This window comes from Mobula birostris, chromosome 20, assembly GCF_030028105.1.
Source record: "Mobula birostris isolate sMobBir1 chromosome 20, sMobBir1.hap1, whole genome shotgun sequence".
In the NCBI taxonomy this organism is placed as follows: Eukaryota; Metazoa; Chordata; class Chondrichthyes; order Myliobatiformes; family Myliobatidae; genus Mobula; species Mobula birostris.
The window spans coordinates 46,054,695-46,067,206 of NC_092389.1; the positions used below are offsets into that span (position 1 = coordinate 46,054,695).

Sequence of the window (12,512 nt, forward strand, 5' to 3'; positions counted from 1 at the left end):
AGTATCCTTACCTTCACGAAGTGCAATAGCCCTTTAGGTTCCAGCACCAAATTAAATAACAAAGGACTTAACGGACATCCTTGTCTCGTACCCCGTGAAAGTCGAAAAAAGGGGGATCTACAATTATTAATAATCACAGTGGCAATAGGGCTTTTATATATCATTCTAATCCACTTATTAAAAGTAGTACCAAAGCTAAATTTCTCTAAAACGTTAAATAAATATTTCCATTCAACTCTATCAAATGCCTTTTCAGCATCAAGAGAAACAACACATTGGGGAGTTTTCGAGGGGGATGAGTTATATAGCATTTAACAGTCTCCAAGTGTTAGAAAAAGAATATCGGCCTCTTATCCTGAACGCTAAAAAGAGGGCGTTTAGAGATGGACATAGAGGAGCTGAGGGCAATACAGAGGGACCTGAAAGCCAGGATCAGGGAGGCTAAAGACAGGTACAGGAGGAAGATTGAGTGGGAACTCCAGCAGAACAACATGACAGAGGTCTGGAGGGGGATGAGGACCATCACTGGGTTTCGGCAAACTAGCAACAGAGGAGCTGAAGGCAGTGTGGACAGGGCCAACGAACTTAACCTGTTCTTTAACAGATTTGACATTGTGACCCCTGCCCATCCCCCACATGAGCCATCTGTTGTCGGCCCCCAACCAACATATATTCCACTCTCCCCTCCTACCCCTTCTCACAGTCCCCCACCCTGCTCTCATGATTATACCCCTCCCCCACGCGAAACCACCACGGTGGGCTTCACAGCTGAACAGGTGAGAAGACAGCTGAAACGTCTCAACCCAAGCAAGGCTGCAGGACTGGATGGTGTCAGTACCAGGGTGCTCAAAGCCTGTACCCCTCAGCTATGTGGAGTACTTCACCATGTATTCAACATGAGCCTGAGGCTCCGGAGGGTTCCTGTGCTGTGGAAGATGTCCTGCCTCGTTCCTGTGCCAAAGACGCCGCGCCTCAGCGGCCTCAATGACTACAGACCGGTGGCATTGACCTCCCATATCATGAAGACCCTGGAGAGACTTGTTCTGGAGCTGTTCCGGCCTATGGTTAGGCCACACTCAGATCCCCGCCAGTTCGCCTACCAGCCCCAACTAGGAGTTGAGGATGCCGTCGCCTACCTGTGTCTATGCCCACCTGGACAAGTCAGCGAGCACTGTGAGCGTCATGTTTTTTGACTTCTCCAGTGTGTTCAACACCATCCGCCCTGCTCTGCTGGGGGAGAAGCTGACAGCGATGCAGGTGGATGCTTCCCTGGTATCATGGATTCTTGATTACCTGACTGGCAGACCACAGTACGTGTGCTTGCAACACTGTGTGTCCGACAGAGTGATCAGCAGCACTGGGGCTCCTCAGGGGACTGTCTTGTCTCCCTTTCTCTTCACCATTTACACCTTGAACTTCAAATACTGCACAGAGTCTTGTCATCTTCAGAAGTTTTCTGATGACTCTGCCATAGTTGGATGCATCAGCAAGGGAGGTGAGGCTGAGTACAGGGCTACGGTAGGAAACTTTGTCACATGGTGTGAACAGAATTATCTGCAGCTTAATGTGAAAAAGACTAAGGAGCTGGTGGTAGACCTGAGGAGAGCTAAGGTACCGGTGACTCGTTTCCATCCGGGGGTCAGTGTGGACATGGTGGAGGATTACAAGTACCTGGGGATACGAATTGACAATAAACTGGACTGGTCTAAGAACACTGAGGCTGTCTACAAGAAGGGTCAGAGCCGTCTCTACTTCCTGAGGAGACTGGGGTCCTTTAACTTCTGCCGGACGATGCTGAGGATGTTCTACGAGTCTGTGGTGGCCAGTGCGATCATGTTTGCTGTTGTGTGCTGGGGCAGCAGGCTGAGGGTAGCAGACACTAACAGAATCAACAAACTCATTTGTAAGGCCAGTGATATTGTGGAGATGGAACTGGACACTCTCACGGTGGTGTCTGAAAAGAGGATGCTGTCTAAGTTGCATGTCATTTTGGACAATGTCTCCCATCCACTACATCAGGAACTTGTTGGGCACAGGAGTACATTCAGCCAGAGACTCATTCCTCCGAGATGCAGCACAGAGCATCTTAGGAAGTCATTCCTGCCTGTGGCCATCAAACTTTACAACTCCTCCCTTGGAGGGTCAGACACCCTGAGCCGATAAGCTGGTCCTGGACTTATTTCATAATTTACTTGCATAATTTATATATTACTATTTAACTATTTAAGGTTCTATTACTACTTATTATAACGAAAACCAATTTCCCCAGGATCAATAGAGTATGACTATGACTATGACTTATAAAACCTGTTTGGTCCTGAAAAATAATTTTAGCTAGTATATTCTCCAACTGATTAGCCATTATTTTTGAAAGAATTTTGGCATCTACATTTAATAATGAGATAGGTCTATATGAAGCACAATCCGTAGGGTCTTTATCTTTCTTGAGAATTAAAGAAGTAGAAGCTTCATAAAATGTAGAAGGTAACTGTCCTAACAAAAAAGAATCTTTAAGCATTTCCAACATATAAGGAGTAAGCAAATTTTGAACTTTTTTTATAAAATCCTACAGAAGAACCATCTAGTCCAGGAGCTTTACCAGATTACATTGAAAAACAAGCTTTCTGAATTTCTCTTTCAGTAAAAGGAGTATCAAGAATTTGTTGATCTTGAACAGATATTCTAGGAAAATCAATCTTTTGTAAAAAGGCATTCATTTAGAAGGATCGGCTGGAAATTGAGATTTATAGAGTTCACTGTAATAGTCTTGAAAAATTTTATTAATATCTTCATAGTTACAAGCTAAACTGCCATCTCCCTTACGAATTTTTAAAATTTGTCTCTTAAGCTCTAACTGCTTTTAGTTGGGATGCTAGTAGTTATTACTTTTATCTCCAAACACATAAAATTTACTTTTTAATTTAAGCAATTCTTTTTCAATAGGCTAAGTTAATAATAAATTATATAGTGATTGAAGTTCAACCCTTTGTTTAAATAAATCAATATTAGGAGAAACTGCACAAGTCTTATCCAAGTCTTTAATTTGTTTTGAAATCCTATCCAACTCTATTTTTGTCTGTTTCTTAAGCTTAGCCAAGTAGGAGATTATCTGACCTCGCAAATACGTTTTAAATGTATCCCATATAATCAAATTCGACACATCTCCCGCATTATTAAAAAGAAAAAAATCTTTTATTTGAATCTCTATAAATTTGACAAAGTCTGAACTTTGTAATAAGTTTTCTGGAAAACGCCAAGGCAAGTTTACATTACTAACATCATTCAATTCAAAAATTAAGCTTAAAGGTGCATGATCCGAGACAGCAATAGAACAATATTCACATTTCAGGACTTTGGACGAAAATCTGAAATCAGCTATAAAATAATCAATTCGCGAGTATTTTTTATGGACATGTGTGAATAAAAAGAATAATCTCTATCATTAGGATGTAGATTTCTCCAGATTTCTATCAAACCATAATCAATTAAAAAGGAATTAATAAGTGATGCTGAACAACTCAGAAGCTGCTGAGTGGTTGAACTCTTGACAATCACAGGGTTTAAACAACAGTTGAAGTCACCTCCCATCAGCAGCATATATTCATTTAAGTCTGGTAATAAACCGAATACATATTTAAAAAAAGAAGGATCATCTACATTAAGTGCATATAGATTAATCAAGACAATTTTTCTATTCCAAATTGTTCCTTTAATAATTAAAAATCTACCATTGATATCTGAGACGATATCTTCTTGGATAAATAAAATATTAGATTTAATAAAAATAGATACTCCCTTTGTTTTATTTTGACAAGTAGCATGATACTGAAGGCCCTTCCACGTTTTAAAAAACCTATTTTGGTCGCCCATTCTGATATGCGTTTCTTGAACAAAAATTATATCGGGCTGGAATCGGTTAATAATTTTAAAGGTCTTCTCTTGCTTAATAGGGTGATTCCAGCCACGTACTTTCCAACTAATAGTGTTTATCTGTTTAGTAACCGTAGAATATTGTTTTAAACACAAAAATACACACATACCATCATGGGCTAATCAAAGATGGCGGTGATGAGTATAACCATATAGAAAACACGCATGCTCCAGAGCTCCATAACGGGAAAAAACCTGTAATAAACCCCAAAATGCAAAAAAACCCCGAATCCTCCCACCATCCCAAAAGGTAGAAATCCGGCAAAAAGGAAGGAAAAAGCCGGAATGCCTCCCCAAAGAGAAGAGGAAAAGCAGAACTCCGCGTGCGGCTCAATATAAATAGTGATTTAAAAGTTTTTCTCCCAATTCCCCCCCTCCTCTTTACAAAGAAATCAGATGACCCTAAGATACCAGAGAAGCAGAAAAAAGATGGTTATAGTTAATCATTGAAAATAAACTAGGAGTGCAAAAACAGTCTCCAGAAGCGTCAAGACAACGCTATTAAACCTAAACAATACAATCTCTAACAAGAAAAAGACACCATTATTCCTTTAGCTTACTACCCAACTTTAACAAAGGAAAGTAAAGCTAATTATCTATTCTAAACACTCTTCACTATATAAGAAAGAGTCTGTATAAACTATGAAAGCTATCACTTAATTAATAGAAGAAAAGGAAGAAAGAAGCAGATAATCAAACCAGTTAATAACCTGTCCACTGTGTTAGTTCACTCCATATACCAAACAGACTTCAAAAAAGTCATTCATTAGTCAAACCAAGAAGTTCACCTCTTCTTGAAATAGTTCATTGATCAAAGGAAATCTTCAGCATATCAAAAATCTTCAAAGCCTGTTTTCTTTCAGAAAATTATTCAGCAACCCAAATATCCTTTATGCGACAGCCGACTCCACGATTTAAAGTCCAATGCCGCTTAGGGATCCAAAAACTCACGAGGTGCAGAATCGTTAGGAAATAATTTTAGTCTAGCGGGGTAGCGAAGCAATGGAAAAAATCCCTTTGCATGAGCAATTTTCATCGCTGGACAAATTTGATCCGCTGTTCCATAACTTCCCGTGGATAGTCTTCATAAAAATGGATCTTGGAACCGTTAAATTTAAGAACTCTCTGTTTCCTTGCACATTTTATGATTTGATCTTTAACTTTAAAGCAAAGAAAGTTGACCAAAATAAGCCAAGGTTTACCTGAAATCTGAGAATTCGAAATGAAAATTCTATGAGCTCTTTCAACATCGGGAGGTTGAGGGAGAATATCTGGAAACAAAGATTAAAACAAATTGGCAAAATTGTCCAATAAATTCCCACTCTGAGGATTTTCCTTTAGTCCGATAATTCGTATATTATTCCGACGAGACTTCGCCTCCAAATCGACAATTTTACTTTGTGCCTGTTCCAAGCGGGTTGAAATATCCACAGTTTGATGTTTCGACTCTTTACAGTCAGTATTCAAGGAAATAATATTTTCCTCAATAGTCTGACAACTCTGTCGGAACGACTTCAACTCAAAAGTGTTATTGTCTGTTTTGTTGTCGAGAGCCATCAACGCACGTTCCAAACGCTCAGCCCAGACAGGCATATCTTCCGATTTTTCTTTCAAAGTTTTTCCCTTTCCATTGCTGGATTCAAGAGGCTGCTTTCCACTTCTTAAAGGATATGACATCATGACAACTATTTCCCTCTAAGATCCGAGAAATAAAAGTTAAAAATTCAAGGTTTAAACTGGGGAAAAGGAGAAATTAAAGGCAGCCGCAAAATTTATGTATTACTCCATCGAGCCGCAGGCGAAGGTCCGCCAGTCAGTGTTGAACTCAACGTAGGACTGCCTTAGGGACTCCAGCTAAGGATTTTTTTCAGGGTTTACTCCTGAAGCCTTCCCCATGAGTGGGTGTAGTTGCAGGCAGAGGAGGATGAGGTCAGAGTTTTTCCTCTCCCGGAAGAATTGCCAACCACAGCTGATGAGCCCCATCTTCTTTAGCTCTTTATCTTTTCCACCTATCATATCCTAGCTTCTTACTTCAGCCCCCTTCCCCACCCACCCATCTTCATCTCACCAGGTCTCACTTATCATCTGCCAGCTTGTACACCTTTCCATCCTGGCTTCTGCCCGCTTCCTTTCTTATCCTGATTAAGGATCTCATCTCAAAACGTTGAATGTTTATTCCTCTCCATGGATACTGTGTGACCCGCAGTGGTCCTCCAACATTTTGCGTGTGTGGCTCTGAATTTCCAGCATCTGCAGAATCTCTTATGATTTACAGTTTTCTTTTCTTTTTGAACAACATGTTATTGAGAAGATAAGAAAGGGACATGCAAGCAAAGTAATGAGATAATTAAAGTATCATTAGTCACAACCTAATTGAATTTATCTAATCTAATTGAACTGATGTAATTGGGTGCCAGGGTAATGTAGCCGTTAGCATGACACTATACCAGCTCAGGGTGTTGGACTTCGGAGTTCAATACGATGTTCTCTGTGAGGAGTATGTACGTTCTCCCAGTGTGGAATGTGTGCATTTCCTCCCACAGTGAAAAGATTACCCGTTAGTAGGTTAATTGGCCTTTGTAACTGCTTTCTGGCATTTTCTCTGCATTGAGCGGCTAATCAGCAAGAGGTAGTACGTAAAAAGGGCTACCGTTCAATGTCTGCGTGCAAGCAGAGCGACTTTGGCTCATCAGGCAGGGCGAGGTAAAGGCTCTGGTTGGTTTCGCTCTTACTGTTCTTATTTGTTCCTTCCTCATGTATTGGGCATAGTAGTTCAGTGACAGTGTTTTGTACTCTGTGTGGGACGTGGGAAGTCTGAACGTATCTGCACCAGGTGCACTGAGTTGCAGCTCCTGAGAGAACATGTTAAGGAACTGGAGCTGCATCTCAATGACCTTGGACTCGTGCGGGAGAATAAGGAGGTGATAGACAGGAGCCTGGAGGGAGGTAGTCACCTCTAGATTGTAGGAGACAGGTGAGAGTCAGGAGAAGGAGGGGAAATACACAGCCAGTGCAAAGTACACCTGTAGCCATTCCCCTCAATAAGAGATATCTAACTTTGGATGTTATTGAGGGGGATGACCTACCGGGGGAAGCCACAGTGACCGGGTGAAGAGGAGATAGGGGAAGTGTTGATAGGAGATTCCATACATAGTCAGAGGAACAGACACGAGATTCTGTGGGTGTTATAGAGACACCTAGGGGGGATGTTGCCTTCCTGGAGCCAGGTTCAGGGATGTCTTGGACTGGCTCCATGACATTTGCAAGAGTGAGGGTGAGCACCCAGAAGTCTTGGTACATATTGGCATCAATGACATAGGTAGGTAAGTTGAGAGGTCCTGAAGAGAGATTTTAAGGAGCTAGGTAGAAAGCTGAAAAACAGGACCTCCAGGATAGTAATCTCTAGATTGCTGTTCATGCTACATGCCAATCAGGGTAAGAATAGGATGATTTGGCAAGTGAATGCGTGGCTGAGGAACTGATACAGGGGGCGGGGTTCTGACTGGTGGATCATTGGGATCTCTTCTGGGGAAGATGCAATCTGTACAAAAGGAATCGGTTACCCGTGAACCCGAGGAGTCTGAGACTCTTGTGGCACCTTTGCTAGAGTTGTTCAGGAGAGTTTAAACTAATTTGGCAGCAGAATGGGAACTGGAGTATAGTGCTGAGGATGAGGTGCTTGGTTTACAAACAAAGCCAGTGAGTAGTGAGATTTCTAGCAAGGACAGGCTGGTGATAGGGCAAAATTGCCGTCAACAGGATGAGTTGCAATGTAAAAGGCAAACAAAATCGAAAAGGGTGAATACAGGACTGAAGGTGTTGTCTATGAATGTGCACAGTATACGGGAATAAGGTGGATGAACTTGTAGCACAGTTACAGGTTGACACGTATGATGTTTTAGGCCTCACTGAATCATGGCTAAAAGAAGATTATAGCTCGGAGCTTAATGTCCAAGGATACACATTGTTCCAAAAGGATGGGCAAGAAGGCAGAAGGGGTGGCATTGCTCTGTGGGTAAAATATGAAATCAAATCATTTGAAAGAGATGACATAGGGTCAGAAGGTGTAAAATCTTGGTGAATAGAATGAAGGAACTGCAAGGGTAAAAAGACTGTGATGGGAGTTATATGCAGACCTCAAACTGATAGAAAATGAAGGCCAAGAGCAACGTTACAATAGGAATGGGGGATTTCAGTATGCAAGTAGATTGGGAAAATCAGGCTGGTGCTAGATCCCAAGAGGGGGAATTTCTAGAATGCCTATGAATTGGCTTTTTAGAGCAACTTGTGGTTGCGAGTCTGGACTGGGTGTTGTGCAATTAACCAATAGGGCTTAAGGGAAAAGAACCCTTAGAGGAAAGTGATAGTCATAGTCATACTTTATTGATCCCGGGGGAAATTGGTTTTCATTGCAGTTGCACCATAAATAATAAATAGTAATAGAACCATAAATAGTTAAATAGTAAAATGTAAATTATGCTAATAAATTATGAAATAAGTCCAGGACCAGCCTATTGGCTCAGGGTGTCTGACCCTCCAAGGGAGGAGTTGTAAAGTTTGATGGCCACAGGCAGGAATGACTTCCTATGACGCTCTGTGCTGCATCTCAGTGGAATGAGTCTCTGGCTGAATGTACTCCTGTGCCCACCCAGTACATTATATAGTGGATGGGTGACATTGACCAAGATGGCATGCAGCTTAGACAGCATCCTCTTTTCAGACACCACCGTGAGAGAGTCCAGTTCCATCCCCACAACATCACTGGCCTTACAAATAAGTTTGTTGATTCTGTTGGTGTCTGCCACCCTCAGCCTGCTGCCCCAGCACACAACAGCAAACATGATAACACTGGCCACCACAGACTCGTAGAACATCCTCAGCATCGCCCGGCAGATGTTAAAGGACCTCAGTCTCCTCAGGAAATAGAGACGGCTCTGACCCTTCTTGTAGACAGCCTCAGTGTTCTTTGACCAGTTCAGTTTATTGTCAATATGTATCCCCAGGTATTTCTAATCCTCCACCATGTCCACACTGACCCCCGGATGGAAACAGGGGTCACCGGTACCTTAGCTCTCCTCAGGTCTACCACCAGCTCCTTAGTCTTTTTCACATTAAGCCGTAGATAATTCTGCTCACACCATGTGACAAAGTTTCCTACCGTAGCCCTGTACTCAGCCTCACCTCCCTTGCTGATGCATCCAGCTATGGCAGAGTCATCTGAAAACTTCTGAAGATGACAAGACTCTGTGCAGTAGTTGAAGTCTGAGGTGTAAATGGTGAAGAGAAAGGGAGACAAGGCAGTCCCCTGTGGAGTCCCAGTGCTGCTGATCACTCTGTCGGACACACAGTGTTGCAAACAAACGTACTGTGGTTCTGCCAGTCAAGAATCCATGACACCAGGGAAGCATCCACCTGCATCGCTGTCAGCTTCTCCCCCAGCAGAGCAGAGCGGATGGTGTTGAACGCACTGGAGAAGTCAAAAAACATGACCCTCACAGTGCTAGCTGGCTTGTCCAGGTGAGCGTAGGCATGGTTCAGCAGGTAGACGATGGCATCCTCAACTCCTAGTTGGGACTGGTAGGCGAACTGGAGGGGATCTAAGTGTGGCTTGACCATAGGCCGGAGCAGCTCCAGAATAGGTGTCTCCAGGGTCTTCATGATGTGGGAGGTCAATGCCACCGATCATAATATAATTGAATTCACTGTGAAATTTGAGAGGGAGAAGCTAAAGTCAGATGTATCAGTATAACAGTGGAGTAAAGGGAATTACAGAGGCATGAAAGAAGAGTTGGCCAGAACTGATTGGAAAAGAACACTGGCAGGGATGACAGCAGAGCAACAATGGCTGGAATTTCTGGAAGCAATTCAGCAGGCACAGGATATGTAGATCCCAAAGAGAAAGAAGTATTCTAAAGGAAAGATGACACAACCGTGGTTAACAAGAGAAGTCAAAGCCAACATAAGTGCCAAAGAGAGTGTATATAATAGAACAAAAATTAGTGGGAAGTTAAAGGGTTGGGAAACTTTTAAAAACCAACAAAAGGCACCGAAAAAGACATTAAAAAGGTAAAGATGGAATCAGAAAGTACGCTAGCCAAAGAGGATACCAAAAGTTTCTTCAGATGCATAAAGTGTAAAAGGGAGGGGGGAGTGGATATCAGAGCGCCGGAAGAATGGTGGTGGAGAGGTGGTAATGGGGGACAAAGAAATGGCAGACAAACTGACTAATTATTTTCCATCCATCTTCACTGTGTATGGTAGAAATTCCAGGAGTCAGGGTTCATAAAGTACGTGAAGTTACCATAACTAGAGAGAAGGTTCTTGGGAAACCGAAAGGTCTGAAGGTAAATGAAGTCACCTGGACCAGATGGTATACACGAAGGGTTCTAAAAGAGTTGGCTGAAGTGATTGTGGTGAAATTAGTAATGTTCTTTCAAGAATCACTGGATTCTGGAATGGTTCCGGATGACTGGAAAATTGCAACTCTTCAAGAAGGGACAGAGGCAGAAGAAAGGAAATTATAGGTCAGTCAGCCTGACCTCAGTGGTTGGGAAAATGTTGGAGTCGATTGTCAAAGGTGTGGTTTTGGGGTACTGGAAGCATATGATAATAAGCTGTAGTCAGGGTGGTTTCTTCAAGGGAAGATCTTGCCTGACAAATCTGTTGGAATGCTTTGAAGAACTAATAAGCAGGATAGACAAAGGGGAATCGCTTGATGTTGTGTACTTGGATTTTCAGAAGGCCTTTAACCCATGAGGCTGCTTCATTAGCTACAAACCCATGGTACTACAGGAGAGATTCTAGCATAGATAACGCAGTGGCTGATAGGCAGGAGGCAAAGAGCCTTTTCTGGTTGGCTGCTGGTGAATAGTGGTGTTCCAAAGTGTTGGGACCGATTCTTTTTGTGTTATATGTTAATGATTTGGATAATGGAATTGATGGCTTTGTTGCAAAGTTTGCAGACGATTTGAAGATAGGTGGATGTGCAGGTAGTTTTGAGGAAGAAGAGGGGGTACTTAGACAGACTAGGAGAATGGGCAAAGAAAAGGCAGATGGAATACAATGTTGGAAACTATGTGGTCATGCACATTGGTAGAAGAAATGAAAGGGCTGACTATTTTCTAAATGGAGAGAAAATACAAAAATCTGAGGTGCAAAGGGACTTGGGAGTCATGTGCAGGATTCCATAAAGGTTAATTTGCAAGTTGAATCTGTGCTGAGGAAGGCAAATGCAACATTAGCATTCATTTCAAGAGGACTAGAATATAAAAGCTAGGATGTAATGTTGAGACTTTATAAAGCACTGATGAGGCCTCACTGGGAGTATTGTGAGCAGTTTTGAGCCCCTTATCTTAGAAAGGATATGCTGCAACTGCAGAGGGTTCAAAGGATGTTCATAATAATGGTTCCAGGATTGAATGGCTTACCATATGAAAAGCGTTTGATGGCTCTGGACCTATATTCATTAGAATTCAGAAGAATGAGGGGTGGCCTAATTGAAATCTATCGAATGGTGAAAGGCCTTGATCGAGTGGATGTGGAGAGAATGTTTCTGATGTTGGGAGAGTCTAAGACCAGAGGATGCAGCCTCAGAATAGAGGGGTGTCTGTTTAGAACGGAGATGAGGAATTTCTTCAGTCAGAGTGGTGATTCTGTAGAATTCTTCACCACAGGTAGCTCTGGAGGCCAAGTCTTTATGTATATTTGAGGCAGAGTCTGATAGATTTTTGATTGGTCAACACATGAAGGGATGCGGGGAAGCAGGAGATTGATGTTGAAAGGAAAAATGGATCAGCCATGATGAAATGGTGGAGCAGACTTTATGGGCCAAATGGCCAAATTCTGTTCCTATTTCTTATGGTGTTATGTAAGTTGTGCTGTGATGAGGCTAGAGTTAAATGGGGGTTGCTGGGCACTGTGGCTCAAAGGACCAGAAGGGCATGTTCTGCACTCTATCTGTAAATAAGGAAAGAAGATTAGACAGGAATGTGGAAGCCAAGTCATGAACTAAAATTGAAATACAATTAGGCATGATCTAATTGATCTTCTGATCCTAGATCTTACGAAGGTAAAGAGGGTTTGAGGGGTCACGATTGATTGACTATCTCTGACCTTTCTTTGCAGGTTGACACAGCAGCAGTAGTCAACTTTCTGGAGACAGCAGGTTTGAAACTCAGACAGCTCTTTGTGACGTACAACATTCACCAGCACAACATCTTGAATGCCATTATGGTAAGGTTACCTTGTGCTCAGGGGGTGGGCAATGGGATGGAGTTGCAGGATCCCACAATAATTGGGTTGTGCCATGGGAAGGAAGGGATGAACTGAGAGGACACCGGGGTTTCCTGCCTCTTCTCCCCCCCCATTTGTGAAATTTACCAGCAGTGTTGCAGATGAAGGGCCCAAAGTATTGTTGAGGTTCTCCACCACCCATTCCACAATCGCTTTGACCCACTACCAACAGGAAGGAGGTACAGGAGCATCAGGACTAGGGATGCCAAACTAGGTAACCGCTTCTTTCCTGAGGCTGTGAGACTAATGAATACCCTGTCACCACTGAGCTTTTGTCACTCGGACAGAGA

General features: G+C 42.6%; 1 protein-coding gene across 1 annotated transcript in view; it reads left to right on the forward strand.

The window, feature by feature from the left end:
- LOC140184960 (F-box/LRR-repeat protein 6-like) overlaps window positions 1-12,512 on the forward strand; it is a 66,413-nt gene that overhangs the window by 40,943 nt on the left and 12,958 nt on the right. The window contains exon 8 of the mRNA XM_072238202.1: window positions 12,055-12,162. Within this exon, the coding sequence (XP_072094303.1) occupies window positions 12,055-12,162 (108 nt within the window). The remainder of the gene's footprint in view (window positions 1-12,054; window positions 12,163-12,512) is intronic.